This window comes from Watersipora subatra, chromosome 10 (genome assembly GCF_963576615.1).
Source record: "Watersipora subatra chromosome 10, tzWatSuba1.1, whole genome shotgun sequence".
Lineage (NCBI taxonomy): Eukaryota > Metazoa > Bryozoa > Gymnolaemata > Cheilostomatida > Watersiporidae > Watersipora > Watersipora subatra.
Genome location: NC_088717.1, coordinates 40,315,725 through 40,332,776, shown reverse-complemented (window position 1 = coordinate 40,332,776; position 17,052 = coordinate 40,315,725). Strand labels below are relative to the sequence as shown.

Sequence of the window (17,052 nt, the reverse complement as noted above, 5' to 3'; positions counted from 1 at the left end):
TGAATATCGCTCCCTGGAAAAAAGAGGACAAAATATAGGTGACATTCGCTTCGCCCATAAAAGGGCTAAACTACCCTAAATTCTAACGAGCCATTTAAAAAATACAATGCCAGCCTTGATTTGAACGCCACCTCTAATTGACCGTCACTAGAGAAGAAGGGTTGAAAGATAGAGCGCCATGGCGTTTAATTAGAGTTTTTATGGTATATAAATGTAAGTATCTATAATTCACATATTTACATGTGAGTTTTAGTTTTTATTTTAGGTATATATAATATATATTTAATAATTGGTTTATTTATGGCATATCATAAACATACTTGTTGCAACATGTTACGACATTTTAAACATACTAATGCTTGAGTCAGTGGGTCAGGGTCAATAAACTAGAACTATAACTTTAATTAAGTTGATGCTATATGTACATTTATAACATTTCGGGAAATTCTGGTCATGTATTTTTTTCCTAATAAATTTTTGTCTAGTAAATTAGTTTAAGTCTGCTAGCTGAAACATGAAGCGTGGGTCTGTCTTTCAAGGCCTTTCTTTCTTTTTTCTGTTTTTCTGCCTGGCAGGTATAATAAGTATGTGCATAGTTATTCTATAGTGTGGCAAGGAGGCCGCGTAGCCAAGCGGATCGTATGCTTATTTGCAGAACTGATGCTTTCACGTTCAATTCTATCGGCATTTTCATTCCAAAACTTTATCGCTATAATTGGACATACGAACGACAAACAAACAAATTTATATATATAGAAGAAAGACAAAGAAAGAAGATATCTATATACATTTACATGTATGTTTATTTATAAGCTGTGATGTGTTATGATTGATAGTAAAAAGAGTCTACGTTGAGTTTGACCTATATAGTAAATGATCTATATTATATTTGAACAATGCTACATATGGATTATACGGTATAATTATGCTCTATACTAAATATGATTTATGTAGGATATTGCGTATGTAGTACACAGTCTATGCTGTAAATGGTCTTTAGTAAAATGGTCTATGTTGAGATGCCACGACATATCAGGTGGCTATACAATAGGCTACATTGTGCTCACATTTTTTCTACATTGACACCATGTGTTGCTGTGAAAGAAATGTCAGGTGCAAGTCTTGCGCCTCCCAAGTTGAAAAGGTTGTCATCTAGGTTTGTGGTTAAAGCATTTACTACAATGAGAAGCAGTCATCATTGCTTTGTAACAAGTCTGTGTAAAAATTATAGAATCGGAAGTCCTGTTCAATATGGAGTTTATGCCTAATTGATTTCAGACATGCTATAGCAAAACCTCACATTCTCAAGATTATACAAGGTTTCCGACTCATCACATCCAGATGAAAGATTTTTGTAGCTAAAAACACATAGAACTATGTTGCCAGTGCAGTGTCATGCTTTCTGAATATAATGTTATGGAAAGCTACAGAAATTCATTGTATATAAGCAAAAGAAAAGTTCTCAACGATTGCAGGAGTTATAATATACTAATACCCCCCTATATTCTCCTCCCCCTCCTTTTTTTCTCCCTCCTTTTTTTCTCCCCCCTTTTCTCCTCTCTCCTCTTTTTGTTGTATGGTTTAGACTTAGTCACTAACTCCCGTGTAGCTTTGGTTTTTAACTTCTTTTGCCATCTATGTGTGTCTAGTTCTCTCAACTTCATGTTACGTTTTGCTACATCTTTGTATCATGGTCTGAGCCTACCCTGATTCTTCTTTCCTTTGTAGAGCTGTGAATATGAGAGTTGTCTTGGTAATCACCTATGACCCAATGACCCATCCTGCGCACATGTCCTGGTCATATTAGGCCTTTTTCATCAGGATGTCAGCCATGGACGGGAGGCCATTTCATTTTAGGATTTTTGCGCTCTTGACCTTATTTCTCCAGGTGAAATTTATTGATTACACTACATGGTCATGGTGCGTGCTAGTTTTACCATATGCTAGTTCACATGCGGCGGAGAGTGCATGCTGCGGCCATTTTCCTTAGCTCTGTCCAAGCAATTAGCAGACATGAAACTTTACATTGGTAAGCCTGGTAACATACATAATAAGTATTCAATGAATTAACATACATTACCTAGCAATATACTTGGTAAGGTCAATTTTAGAATATGACCTCTAATCCTCGGTATTGATATGCGTTTTATCATTGATCATTTCATGAATATAATTTTGTAAGTATTGTAACTAATTAGTTCTCAAATATATTAATAATTACCTTTAGTATTAGCTGTGGCAGCAGCGACAGGAGCAGCTTTAATAGTAGTAGGGTTAGTACTAACAGTAGTAATAGTGCTAGTGATAGTTAGTGTCGTTAGAGCATAGCAGTAGTAGTAGCATTAGCATCATTAGTTGCAGCAGTAATTTTAGTAAATCAATAATAGCAATAGTTATAGTACAAGTTGAGGTATTGGCTATAATAGTAAGTAGTAGTAGTGGTGATAATAATAGCATTATTATTATCAGTAGTAGTTGTAACAGTAGTAATAGTACTAGTAGTATTAGTATCAGTAGTAATAGTTATTGTACAAGTAGTAGTAGTAGTGGTGGTGGTAATAGTAGTAGTATTAGCAGTAGTAGTAATAATAGTAGTAACAGCGGTAGTAGTAGTAGCAGCAGCAGTAGTAGTAGTAACAGTAATATTAGTATCAGTACTAGTAGTAGTAGAAATAAGACTGAGAGTCAGATAAAGTATGTATAAATCAACAGTTTAATGCTGTGAATCTACAATCTTGTTGCAAGAAGCAAATTATTTACACGAGAATTAATTTGCAATCATCATAGAATATTATATAAGAAACATTACCCTTCTGCTCATTTCTGAATTCTGTGCAATTTACCAAAATGCTAACACAGTTTTTTTTTAAAGAAAACTTCATCCTTTTTTGCAAACTGTTGGTCATATTTTGTTTGTCAAGCAGACTACAGTATTTTGGGGGTTTTCGATGTTTTGCTATCAAGTATATACATCGATTTCCTTTTCAGTTTTGGTGGTGGCTGTAATGCTGTTTACAACAGCAGAATGTGCTTCAGAGTTTGACCCTTGCATGCGAGCTTGTTCTAAGATATACAACCCAATCTGTGGTTCGGATCACAAGACTTATGGTAAGGCAGACCAAGTACCATTATATTTTATCACAACAAGCAAATGTTTGTTGAAACCATGGATCAATATCAGAACTATTTTGAGGAAATGAGTACACGTTATGCCACTCATCGAGCTGCAAATGCCCCTGCATCACACTTGAGTGAAATATTTGCTGAATTATTTTGTAATTTTTTAACTGATGTAATATTTATTGTTACAGTTTTTAAATTGAAAGTGTCAGACACACTTATCAATAGTTGATATATTGTAGAAGGCCGCAGTACACAAATAATAATTTGTCTCATTTATATTGTATGACTTTTAAAGTAGCCTCTTTATTGGTACAAATTTAAGGGGTCAAACTTTGACCTCTAAAGTGATTAGATAAAATACAGCAATGCAACTTTGTCATCCCAAATGGTATAGCGAAACATGGTTTTTCAATCTTTTTGTACAATGTGTATTATTTGAGTATTTTGGTATTGCAGCGAACCATCGCAAAAAGATTTCTCAAATTCATCATTGGTATAAATGGAAGAACAACACATAATATGATAACTTTTTGACCAAATAGCAATATATTACAATGAGACTGTATGACCTACTTGATACAACTTTACTAACTGCTTGCCGCCCACATGAGATAATGAAATATTGCTGTAGAATAACTGTTTATCACATGTAAGCTGCCTCTAGCCTTTGCGGATTACTTTTGCTACAGCTTGAGATTTTTCATTCCGACTATAGACATCAAAGGCATAGACATTCATAGCATTCACAGACATTGAAAGCTATTTAAAAAAACAAATAAAGTTTTAATTAGCCACTAATTTTATATGCAGTCAATAATAACAATAATTATGAAGTTAATGATAATAACAAAATGAACATGCAACAAATGGCTCTATTGAGTTTAGTAAATATTCTAACAAAGGCGCTGTCTAAGTCTAGTGATTTTGTATAGGCAGCAGTGCTTACTGTAATAATAATAATAACAATAGTATTATTATCTTGCAACAAAATTGAAAAACACATAGAATATGAGAACAACAGATGTCTCAATTGTTAATGAAACATTTGGAATCATCAAAAAAAGATTGTTGCCTTTTCATACAGTAGGGAAAAATTATTTATAAATTGAGGCAGCATAACTTTGTTAGAGAGCTTCAGGTATTGAATCTAAAAGACGAAGGAGCAACACATTGTATTTGTCGTAAAATTAAACACTCCCTTGAACTCAAGGAGTAAGCAGTTTTGCTGAAAATATTTGATTCCCACATGATGATAAAAATTATCATAATAATGATCTTAATAGCGATCATTATTAATGACCGCTATGTAATATATGCTAGTATGACTACATAACTAACAAGGGCACAATGATAGCCATCTGGCTTTCATAAATAACTCACTTAACATTGACACTTGGTTCTGCTACAGAACACATAACAACGATACTAAAGATAATAAAACTAGTACTAGCAACCATAATAATTTATATACATACCAAGCTAAGATGTTAGCTTAGACCAAGCTAACTTAAGCACAACTTCTACATTTTTAGGAAACAGCTGCATGTTTGACATCGGTGTCTGCCAGGCACGCACGAAAGGAGTTCGTCTTTCAGCCACCAAATCAGGAAGATGCTGACAAAAAATCAAATAGTCTATTTTGTTTGTTACAATGTTTGCTGTAATAAAATCATGGCAGCTTATTACACCTTTAAAGTTCAATGCTTCCGCACTCACTTCATAAGCAAGTAGAACTCACCAATCAGCTCTTTCAGTCACAAACAAAGGCCACTACGGTTGTCTGGAAATATTCTGAACATGGTGACACGAGTTTTCGTTAGTATGAGAAGGTAACTCCAACTAGATCTCCTATGCTGACTTCTGTAGTAAATTGTTGTCATATTTGAGAGAAGCTTCAGCTATGGGAAGTTATCTTTGTGTTGAAGTGGATGTAAGCAAGTATAAAATTAATAATTATTTTTGTAGTCTAAGGTGCACAAAACTTGCTCACTAAATGTGCAGTTTTCATTTTATTGACACTAAACATCAAATAGTGAACTTCTTATGAGCGAACTGAATCCGTGTGATGTTGATGGCCTACATACATGTATATCTGTGGTGTAGACCAAAAACTATAATTTCTTTCTTCTGAAGTTATTTGTGTCATTTTGTTAAATGCATATTGGCAAAGTAATGATAATAGAAGAGCCTCTTGATCAATTGCCAACTACAGCATATGTTGAGTCACATGAATAGCAGGTGTCTTGTCATTTGTCTCAACTCTATCACTCTTACATGCAGTGATGAAGATTGTCATAAGTAAGTCTGCTATTATACTATTGCATGAGAAGTAAAAGCACTATATACCCTCAATGTCTTAATGAAGAAACAAACAGTTTAACAAAGAATGAGCAATGTATTCACCTGATTCTGATTGTTAGAAATTGTAAGTACAAGGGATTTGTTGTTATACGGCAAGAAAATAAAAAACCGTAATGATATCATTAATAATTTTCTATCTACGTATGTACTGCAAGTTATTAGACAAATCAAGACTTTTGACACTTTTGGCTCGTGAGGTTTTTATGTTAATATGCGCCAATGTGGGTCAGCAGATAAATTACAGCATCAAATAAATGCTGAACAGATTTAAATTTTTCAACCTTTTAGCGATTAAAATGTAAGTTCAGCAGGATTTTAGTACTTCATAAGTTGTAAATTTTGTGTTGACAATTTTATCTCTAGTAAAGGTGCATATAGAAAAATACAATGTCTACTTTAGTTGATTAAGTTTTAGCGTGGCCAACAATTAGAGTAAAGGTAAGGTAAAGGATAGAAATCATGTGAATTTGACTAACCTATGTGTAGATGTCTCTCTCTTTTACTGGCACTGCCTGTCTGTCAGCAGATTTTTCAATTTGTACCACTTTATTATTATAAAGGATGCCTGCTGGGCTCCTTTACTAACTCCACGCCCGCACAATAAACAACGCAATATGTTTGAGTATCAGTAGTATATTTGCTTCACTTGTTATAAATGGGTACACGTGAACACAAGTGGGCGCAAACGGGTTTTGCCTCCTTTTCTTGACTAGTATTTTCAGGGCGGCATAGGCCCACCCTTTTTATGACTCGGCTTCGTGGTGGGTGCCGAGCGATTTCAGCTAAGACGGTAGTCCGATTATAGAGTTGTCTGCTCTCATTACATTGTGTAAACTTTAGCTATTTTATGGATAATAAATAATCTATGAATCAAAGTTTGCTTGTGCATTTACAATGTCAGACAACTCCACTTACTGATTCAAACATGTAAGTGTTGGGTTATTTGTTATTTTTGATAATTCAACATACTTCTACTTTAAAGCTCTTGATAAAATTTGAAAACTAATTTTCAAATACGCATTTTGGTTAATGCTTTAAAAATGATCTAAACTTTAAACCTTATTTTCTTTAGAGAGATTCTTCTTTTCAATCCTAATTGCTGGCAGTCATTAAACTGACCAATGAGAGGTGAGGGCTGCTAAGTAAACGCATCACATAACCATTTAATTTCTTTTATTTCATTCGCTCACTTTTTGCACTGATTATAAATAATAAAAAATATCCTGACTTGAACTGTCTCAAAGCCATTCTTTAGCATTAGTCAGTTGATAGAATTGCGATCGACTTCGATACTTTGTATTATATTAACTTTCATTAAAAAGCTTCAAATGCAATAAAATAGAATTCAAAGTTACTGTGAAAGCTAAAACATAGCACACTCGCAAACATTCATATGAAAGATATAGATAAATGACAGGCCTCTTCCTACCCAGCAACCGCAAGAGTGGATAACGACTAATAACTTTTTGAGAGATGTTACAAAGTTTTCATAACAGATTACCCACGGTAATGCATTGTTTTTTTAGTCCATTTGTGAACTTCATAAATAGATTGAACAAGAACCACGAAATACAATTTCTTACATATTTGTGAGTAGTTAACACAAAGGGATTATTGTGCTTTTGTTGGATTATTGTGCTTTTAACAACTGACAGCATTTATAGGTGTTTTTGTGTGAAACCAGATACACCGTGTAGCACTTAAAAGATATTTGTATGGATTTTTTTAGTCCTGGCTGCGGTGCTCATGCTGTTTTCTGCGATAGAATGTAAACCAATAACAGACAACTGCATCAGAGATTGTGAGCGAGATTATTATAGTCCACTGTGTGGATCAGATGGTAAAACCTATGGTGAGACAATCTAAAAAATTTGAACTAACAATGAACACATGGTTCACATGATTGACTATTTATCATAATAATACTGTACACTTTATATCATTGCAATAAGTAGTAACTGGTCAGTAAACAAGTTATATACTGTATGTGGGTCATTGACACTAAGAGTTGTCCAATCTATCTACATGTACAATACAAATACCAAAAACTCTATGATTTTGCTGTCTCAGAAAGCATAAGCTTGAGTATCCAGTATGCAGGTTCAACATGCACTGACTTGTTTTGGATGTATTCACAGGTAACAGCTGCTTTTATGACATATATGCCTGCCTCGCAAGAAACCGAGGAACTCGTCTCTCGGTTACAAAGGCTGGAGAATGCTGAAAGAGAATGCATAAATTACACTATTTAATTTAGTCATGTTGTAATAGGCATTTAAAAACCAGCCAATGTATCCTTTTCTGAGCTGTGAATAAAGAATGCTTATCTACCACTATTTATCATGGGAACGTCTTGTCCGCACATGCTCGACAAATATTTGGATATTTTATTATGTATTGATTATTGATCTTATGAGTGTGTTCAGTTTATGTAGCTCAAACTTTTATTAATCATTCTTTATTTCATACCTTACAAATTCCTTTGGACAGTCCTATACCTAGGCCTTCCATAATCCCATACCACATTCCTTTGAGAAGTTCATTACTTACTTGCCTTCTGTGATCCCATACCATATTCCTTTGATAAGTCTATGACCTGCTTGCCTTCTGTAATCCCATACCATATTCCTTTGGAAAGTTCATGACCTGCTTGCCTTCTGTAATCCCATACCACATTCCTTTGGGAAGTTCATGACCTGCTTGCCTTCTGTAATCCAATACCATATCCCTTTGGAAATTTCATGACCTGCTTACCTTCTGTAATCCCATACCACATTCCTTTGGGAAGTTCATGACCTGCTTGCCTTCTGTAATCCAATACCATATCCCTTTGGAAATTTCATGACCTGCTTACCTTCTGTAATCCCATACCACATTCCTTTGGGAAGTTCATGACCTGCTTGCCTTCTGTAATCCCATACCATATTCCTGTGGAAAGTCTATGACCTGCTTGCCTTCTGTAATCCCATACCATATTCCTTTGGGAAAGTCTATGATCTGCTTGCCTTCCATAATCCCATACCATATTCCTTTGATAAGTCTATGCTCTACTTGCCTTCTGTAATCTTATACCGTATTTCTTTGGAAAGTCTATGATTTGCTTGCCTTCTGTAATCCCGTACCATATTCCTTTGGAAAGTTCATGACCTGCTTGCCTTCTGTAATCCCGTACCATATTCCTTTGATAAGTCTATGACCTGCTTGCCTTCTGTAATCCCATACCATATTCATTTGGAAAGTTCATGACTTGCTTGCCTTCTGTAATCCCGTACCACATTCCTTTGGAAAGTTTATGATTGGCTTGCCTTCTGTAATCCCATACCATATTCTTTTGGGAAGTCTATGATCTGCTTGCCTTCTGTAATCCCATACCATATTCCTTTGGAAAGTTCATGACCTGCTTGCCTTCTGTAATCCCATACCATATTCCTTTGATAAGTCTATGACCTGCTTGCCTTCTGTAATCCAATACCATAATCCTTTGGAAAGTTCATGACCTGCTTGCCTTCTGTAATTCCATACCATATTCCTTTGGAAAGTTCATGACCTGCTTGCCTTCTGTAATCCTGTACCATATTCATTTGATAAGTCTATGATCTGCTTGCCTTCTGTAATCCCATACCATATTCCTTTGAGAAGTTCATATCCTGCTTGCCTTCTGTAATCCCGTACCATATTCATTTGATAAGTCTATGATCTGCTTGCCTTCTGTAATCCCATACCATAATCCTTCGGAAAGTCTATGACCTGCTTGCCTTCTGTAATCCCATACCATATTCCTTTGGGAAGTCTATGATCTGCTTGCCTTCTGTAATCCCATACCATATTCTTTTGGGAAGTCTATGATCTGCTTGCCTTCTGTAATCCCGTACCATATTCCTTTGATAAGTCTATGACCTGCTTGCCTTCTGTAATCCAATACCATATTCCTTTGGAAAGTTCATGACCTGCTTGCCTTCTGTAATCCCATACCATATTCCTTCGGGAAGTCTATGATCTGCTTGCCTTCTGTAATCCCGTACCATATTCCTTTGGAACGTTCATGACCTGCTTGCCTTCTGTAATCCCATACCATATTCCTTTGGGAAGTCTATGATCTGCTTGCGTTCTGTAATCCCATACCATATTCCTTTGGAAAGTTCATGACCTGCTTGCCTTCTGTAATCCCATACCATATTCCTTTGATAAGTCTATGACCTGCTTGCCTTCTGTAATCCAATACCATATTCCTTTGGAAAGTTCATGACCTGCTTGCCTTCTGTAATCCCATACCATATTCCTTTGGAAAGTTCATGACCTGCTTGCCTTCTGTAATCCAATACCATATTCCTTTGATAAGTCTATGACATGCTTGCCTTCTGTAATCCCATACCACATTCCTTTGAAAAGTTCATGACCTGCTTGCCTTCTGTAATCCCATACCATATTCCTTTGGAAAGTTCATGACCTGCTTGCCTTCTGTAATCCAATACCATATTCCTTTGATAAGTCTATGACATGCTTGCCTTCTGTAATCCCATACCACATTCCTTTGAAAAGTTCATGACCTGCTTGCCTTCTGTAATCCCATACCATATTCCTTTGGAAAGTTCATGACCTGCTTGCCTTCTGTAATCCCATACCACATTCCTTTGGAAAGTTCATGACCTGCTTGCCTTCTGTAATCCAATACCATATTCCTTTGATAAGTCTATGACATGCTTGCCTTCTGTAATCCCATACCACATTCCTTTGGAAAATTCATGACCTGCTTGCCTTCTGTAATCCCATACCATATTCCTTTGGAAAGTTCATGACCTGCTTGCCTTCTGTAATCCCATACCATATTCCTTTGGAAAGTTCATGACCTGCTTGCCTTCAGTAACCCTGTACCATATTCCTTTGATAAGTCTATGACCTGCTTGCCTTCTGTAATCCCATACCACATTCCTTTGGAAAGTTCATGACCTGCTTGCCTTCTGTAACCCAGTACCATATTCCTTTGATAAGTCTATGATCTGCTTGCCTTCTGTAATCCCATACCACATTCCTTTGGGAAGTTCATGACCTACTTGCGTTGCATAATCTCTAATCCCATTCCTTGTGGAAAGTTCATGACGCACATAAATGTGCCTTCCGCAACCCCTCCTAAATTTCTCAAGGACGACTATAATCTATTTGTATTTAGTAAACTCTACAGTATGTATGGAGGTCAACCAATCGCCTATTAGTATTTAGTCACCCCTTCAAAATGTTTGCTACATGTTTGCTTTTAATCTTATGCCGTTTTGGTTTGGACATTCCTTAGGATATAACATAACCCATATCGAGTGCAGCATGGCCTGGCTCCTTAGGATATAACATAACCCATATCGAGTGCAGCATGGCCTGGCTCCTTAGGATATAACATAACCCATATCGAGTGCAGCATGGCCTTGCTCCTTAGGATATAACATAACCCATATCGAGTGCAGCATGGCCCGGCTCCTTAGGATATAACATAAGCCATTTCGAGTGCAGCATGGCCTGGCTCCTTAGGATATAACATAAGCCATATCGAGTGCAGCAAGGCCCGGCTCCTTAGGATATAACATAAGCCATATCGAGTGCAGAAGGCCCGGCTCCTTAGGATATAACATAAGCCATATCGAGTGCAGAAGGCCCGGCTCCTTAGGATATAACATAACCCATATCGAGTGCAGCATGGCCTGGCTCCTTAGGATATAACATAAGCCATTTCGAGTGCAGCATGGCCCGGCTCCTTAGTATATAACATAACCCATTTCGAGTGCAACATGGCCTGGCTCCTTAGGATATAACATAAGCCATATCGAGTGCAGCATGGCCTGGCTCCTTAGGATATAACATAACCCATATCGAGAGCAGCATCGCCTAGCTCTTTAGGATATAACATAACCCATATCGAGTGCAGCAAGGCCTGGCTCCTTAGGATATAACATAACCCATATCGAGTGCAGCATGGCTTGGCTATTACACATATTGCTATCAGATCTAAACATACAAATGGTCAGTTTATTGAAACTAAACAACAGTGAATGGTAAAATGGGTTTTGTACAAAAAACTAAAACATTCCATGTCACCTATTTTGAATAAAAGATTGAAGCTGGCTGATCATCTGCCTTAAAGGAGAATCAAAGAGTGATTTTGCTCTGTAACACAACACTGGCATGTTTATAAAATATCGTAATGTTTCATGAAGAATAAGCCTAAAGTGTAGAAGTCACTAACCTATTTTTCATGAAAAACGGGAATATTATGCTCTCCAAGGCAGGATGAGGATTCAGCAAGAATGCATATAGGAGTTGTCATATCCGTATACAAATGCTAGCACCAGTTTTATAAGACAGACTCAAGAAGGAATATTCAACATTAAATGTATCGAAAACCTAGGTAGGCTATTATACAGAATTGTTAAAGCTATAAAATTCTGTAGGTCGGTAAACTCCTGCTCAGTGGATATTCAATAAATAGAGCTATAACCGTCATGCAAAATGTTGGTGCTACGTCAAAGGCTGTTATCAGGAATGTGAATCTAAGTCAAGTCTGTAGTGAGAGGCTGAGAGTTGGCCATCCGCTAACAACTCCTGTTGGCTTTCCTTTAGCCCAAAGTCTAATACTATTAATTTTGTGTCCTCGGTTCCATTCCGGCTACCTGACGCGCAGACGAGAAGAGTGTTGTCAGCCTTGACCCTCCAGACGACGCCCCCCGAGCCGCTGCTCTCCAGAGAAACTAAATTTCGTATGAACTCCCCGGTTTGTAAGGACCATAATTTTACTGTTCCATCATCGGAGGATGTAACCACAAACTTGCGTGTGAATTGCAAACAAGTGACAGCCCCCTGGTGTTTGTGTGTGCCTAAAATAAAGCGTGATAACTAATAAGACCTTTTTCTCAATCAGTGATGCAACCAGCCATCAACCTATGCATCTTGCTGCACAAAATAACATTTACAATGACCAACATACAGTCTTGCTTCTACATACAATAATGAAAATACGAACTGCCAAATTATGATGTGAAATTCAAGCTATCGTTTGACTCAACATCAGAAATGATGTTCAACAAACGACGTTACAAGCTTTTTGAAACATCTCAATTTCATAAGTAAAATGAAGACAATTAAGGGGAAAATCAAAGAGAAAACAAAACAGCAAAAAATAATAAAAAAGAACCTATGATAGTTGAAACTTTTACTATAAACCAGAGTAAGTTACACATTATATTTTTATTATCTCCCCAACCCTGCACTGTCTCCAGCATTCTGTCTCTAGCACTTTCATTCCTACCTTTCCTTTTATTCGTTTGATAATCTATTTTTAACAACTCGCTGCAATACATCTATTTATAGCAACGTGTAAGTATCTGCAAAAATTGTTAAAAGCTCACTGTAGGTTTGAAACAAATTACATGTATTCCCATAGGTGTATATGAACCTACATATGAAGACTTTAACATACCAAGTGACCAAGTGGGCCTCAGAATAAATAAATATGTAGGGAGTGCCCGACTGTAATTATAATATTGTTCATCACTATCACAGCATTCAAAATTCTGGTAGTGCAGTCTACTCAAACTCGTATACCAAATGTGTTGTTCTCTGCGATGCTGTAGTGTGATCAAACAGATTTACAAGAACTTCTTGCCATAATAGCTCGTAAAGTAGTATTAAAGACATTGTAGAATGAATTCTGTTGGCCATGTGTATCTGCTGTACTTCCGGACCACAAGTCACAGTTATTTTCATCGTTTGGCCAAGGATGTGCCTTACAATCTGGAGTTGCTTATGTGAGAAGTTATTAATGTATTATTACTGGTGTACCAGTAATAATTAATAAACTTCTTTAGTGTGTTATCTATGATATAGTTATTAGAATAACTCTTAACATGTTATGTTAACATAATATGTTAACAGTTGTGGTATGTTAACATGTTATGTTAACATACCAGGAATTTATTCTATGTTAAACTGACCATCGTCTAAATTTTAAATAACATGTCTGTTCTTGGTGTTGGATTTTATCAAATAAATTACCCCAAAAAAGTTGATGTATACTCTAGAGCAATGTATATATATTTTTACGATGCATTTCATGGCTGGCATGACCTTTACTTCGGTGCAACTTAATGGGTGGAAAATACGATAATCATCCTGCAGTTCACCAATAATAATAACTAATAATAATAGAGCAGACCAACAGTAACTCATATGCTCTATACAGACTATGCAACATAATGAACAGCTCTATGCAGACGCTAGTAAGCATTATTTAAGAGTTTTACCTGTTAGCGTCTGAAGACATGTGCCTGTGTTTATATCCCAAACTTTGACAGTGGAATCAGCATTGCCAGACACAAGAAGGCCATCTTGTATCTCCATGCCGCTCGTGAGACTCTGATGACCTGTAAGGGTGTGAAGACATGTGCCGCTGTCTACATCCCATACTCTGATGGATGTGTCTAGAGACCCACTGACAATGTGCTTGCCATCAAACTGAAAGAGATAAAAGAGACCGCTCTCAATGGTTGAAGTTCTTTAGCAAAAGAAAATCAGTTACAAAAAAGATCGGTAGTTGTCATACCTTTTGAGCAATGAGTATCTGGATAACATGTTAAAAATTAGCAAAAGTGCCGAATTGAATTTTTATATCAATTTTTAATCAGTGAGACTACAGCTTTTCAGCAGGGAACATTCTTCGCCTTTCGCTAGCCAAGTTTTGGTAATTGTCAGTGAGAACACAATGTACAAACCTGGAGAGAGTAGACTCTATTTGTATGACCTTGCAATATATGAATGCAGGCTTGGGTGATCGGATCCCACACTCTTACTGTATAGTCATAGGCTCCACTCACAACCTGAACAATTTACTAGCACAATTAAACTGAGAGACAAAGTCGACATGGTAAACAGACGGGTTAATCAGTAAATACTAGCCACAATTCAGACTTTATGACCAGATAATAAACTAGCAAGAGCTTCATATATGAGTTGAAGAGGAACTTTCTAGAACACTTTGTTAGACCTGAAGATAAAACAAGTCACACACGTTACAAAATAGAAATACTGTTATCAATTTGGTGCAGTGGTTCGACTTCTTCAAGCATCCAGCAAGTCTTTTCAAGACTACTGCGGGACCAACTAAAATAATCCTAAACAGGTACAACAATTTATTCAATTCATAAATTGACAGCGAATTTTAGCATAAACAACAATTAAATACAGAAAAACCGTAAAGGTCACCGATATTTGATAATCCAAGAAAGAGAACACTGCGACTACCAACCTTCTTTCCATCATACTGCACGCAGCGTACAGCCGCAACGTGCCCGATGAGCACATGTACGCACTCGCCATTGCTGATGTCCCACATACGTAATGTAGCGTCCCGAGACCCGGACACCACTCTACAATATTATGAAGCTGTTATCAATAAGTAGATGCTACATGAACAAGGATATAGTAGCGTCTGACTGGTTCAGCAGCTAAACTCCTAGAACATTCCATTTCAAAAGCCGGGCACTAATAAGAGTTGAGGTGCACATGGGAGAAGCTGATGAGGAAGATATTAGAGGCTCACATGTTCTTATGGAGGTGCATGCATCGGACTGTCGACGTGTGGCCATGCAGTGTATGCATACATTCACCTGTTTCTGTGTCCCAAACACGCAACGTTCTGTCAGTTGAACCACTTATTACTATGTTGTCCCTCATCTGTGATGACCAGACTCCCCCGGTATGCCCAACAAGAGTGCGCAGGCACTGCAGGAATAAATGATAGATAACAGACCCACACTATATTATGACCCTCTCCAATAGATAGCCAGTGGTATTGATCATGACTAGACTGACAGTGGCCGAGCATTGACAGTTTATTGAGATGCAGGAAGTAATAAATAAGGTCATTGCATGAGCTCTTGTAAGGTTCAACATCAATGTTGGTAGACTTGCCAATCGAAAGAACAAAATATTTTAATTTAAACGAGTTTATCTTGTGTTCAATTTAACAAATTTATCTTTACTCCGATATAAAACATTTGATCTAAAGCTTAACAGTTAAAATAAAATGAAACAGAGAATGGATAAACAACTCCCAAGGTTGATATCCCTTTAACCTGCTGTTGCTGTTACACAACTCCTCTATTGTTGCTAGGCAAGACAACTACTTGTCTCCTGTCATCGGTATTATTACCAACCCTACATCAACTATGCTATAACTGCTTGATATTCCTACGAAATCAATTCACTGAATGTCTCTCTACAACTACCAGCTTGTAATAGCTACTGTTTATACATCATGCATGCTCCTTACCAACGACAACCTTCAGAATGAAATATAGTATTTTTAGAAATCTTCTTTTTCACAGGTCAACTAATTTCAACTTATGTGATATGAACAAACTGCATACAATATCTAATAATTATTTTGAAAATATTATTACTAGCTGCTTTAACAACCTTCCACCTAATACCCATTCTCTTAACAGAGAATGGCATTTAAAACACTTTTTGTCAAACTGTTTATTTGATTTTAGTGGCTAACTGTATTTTGGTTTATTATGGTTGTATGGCATGACTTGAAATTTTTTCTTATTTGAAATGAAATTATTGTCAATAAAGTAATATCAATAAAGTAATACATATGTATATATTGCGTAGAGTGATAAAAACTAGAGTCAGCAACCAGACAAGTTACACTCAACTTAGGAACTGATATGGACTAACTTAAACTTACTAGCTAACACCTTGCTAATAAGTTTGTCAAGTGGAAAGGTGGTTTCAATCAAACAACCTTTTCACTTGACCAGAATTGTTTATTAACTGCTATGGTAATCAGTGGTAAAACTAAGGACTCACCTGAGCGGTCTCCACGTCCCAAACCTTGAGAGTGTTGTCATCTGATCCGCTGACTATCCTGTTGCCTGAAAACTCTAAACAGGTTATCACATGATCATCATGTCCTCTCAGGATCTATAACAATGAAACTTAGTCAAAGTAGGCTGTGCAATGGCAATGAACCAAAATTATCGGTGAAGAGAAGACAAATCCAAAAAATTATCTCTCTGCAGGAAGTACTGCGTGATATTTTATGGCAGCTTTGAAGTAGTTGTTAGAGTGGATCTCATCTAACAGCTTAACATTTTTCTCCAACAAATCAATGACTGCATTAATACTAGCGCTTCGTGATATGGTGATTTGATTGTTTGCTGGCGATTTTGAAGGTAGACAATTCGAAAATCGCCAACATTTAAAGAGATTCGGCCAACCGTAAAAGCTATAACCGTGCAATAGCAATCTATCTCACACTTGACAATTTTCAGAGTGAGGGATACTGGAACTAAAACACACAGGCCTTCTAGTCTTATAATAAGCTTATTCCATGGCCTTCAACTTACACAGGCCTTCTTGAAATTAATTTTTTAAAGTTTTCAATTTTAAAATCTACAAACAAATATTAACATATTACATAATTATATCGCGATTCTTCTATAAATGAACGATTCGTGATATATCGCGCTTTGATCTTGCAATATCAAATCATCTTGTCATTTTTTGAAATCGTCAAGCTCT

The 17,052-nt window shown here is 36.6% G+C and overlaps 2 protein-coding genes across 4 annotated transcripts in view; one reads left to right on the top strand and one right to left on the bottom strand.

Annotated features, from left to right (window-relative positions):
• The first annotated feature begins 1,956 nt into the window (after window positions 1-1,956).
• On the top strand, window positions 1,957-7,770 carry LOC137406634 (turripeptide Lol9.1-like). Of its 2 annotated transcripts, XM_068093244.1 has the most exons (4): window positions 1,963-2,029; window positions 2,989-3,108; window positions 7,214-7,336; window positions 7,623-7,770. In XM_068093244.1, the coding sequence occupies exons 1-4, from the start codon at window positions 1,969-1,971 to the stop codon at window positions 7,706-7,708; spliced, it is 390 nt and encodes a 129-aa protein (XP_067949345.1). In that variant the 5' UTR covers window positions 1,963-1,968; the 3' UTR covers window positions 7,709-7,770. The 2 variants fall into 2 exon arrangements, 1 of the variants encoding a protein (XP_067949345.1); XR_010979924.1 differs by lacking the exons at window positions 7,214-7,336; window positions 7,623-7,770 and adding an exon at window positions 4,656-4,799 and having other exon boundaries at window positions 1,957-2,029.
• A 3,706-nt stretch (window positions 7,771-11,476) lies between these two features.
• Window positions 11,477-17,052, bottom strand: part of LOC137405603 (F-box/WD repeat-containing protein 7-like) — a 34,832-nt gene continuing 29,256 nt past the window's right edge. For both annotated transcript variants that reach the window (XM_068091919.1, XM_068091920.1), the window contains 6 exons: window positions 16,339-16,452; window positions 15,062-15,243; window positions 14,768-14,888; window positions 14,235-14,339; window positions 13,767-13,977; window positions 11,477-12,341 (listed from right to left, as the gene is read on the bottom strand). In XM_068091919.1, the coding sequence (XP_067948020.1) occupies window positions 12,004-12,341; window positions 13,767-13,977; window positions 14,235-14,339; window positions 14,768-14,888; window positions 15,062-15,243; window positions 16,339-16,452 (1,071 nt within the window). In that variant the 3' untranslated portion in view covers window positions 11,477-12,003. The remainder of the gene's footprint in view (window positions 12,342-13,766; window positions 13,978-14,234; window positions 14,340-14,767; window positions 14,889-15,061; window positions 15,244-16,338; window positions 16,453-17,052) is intronic.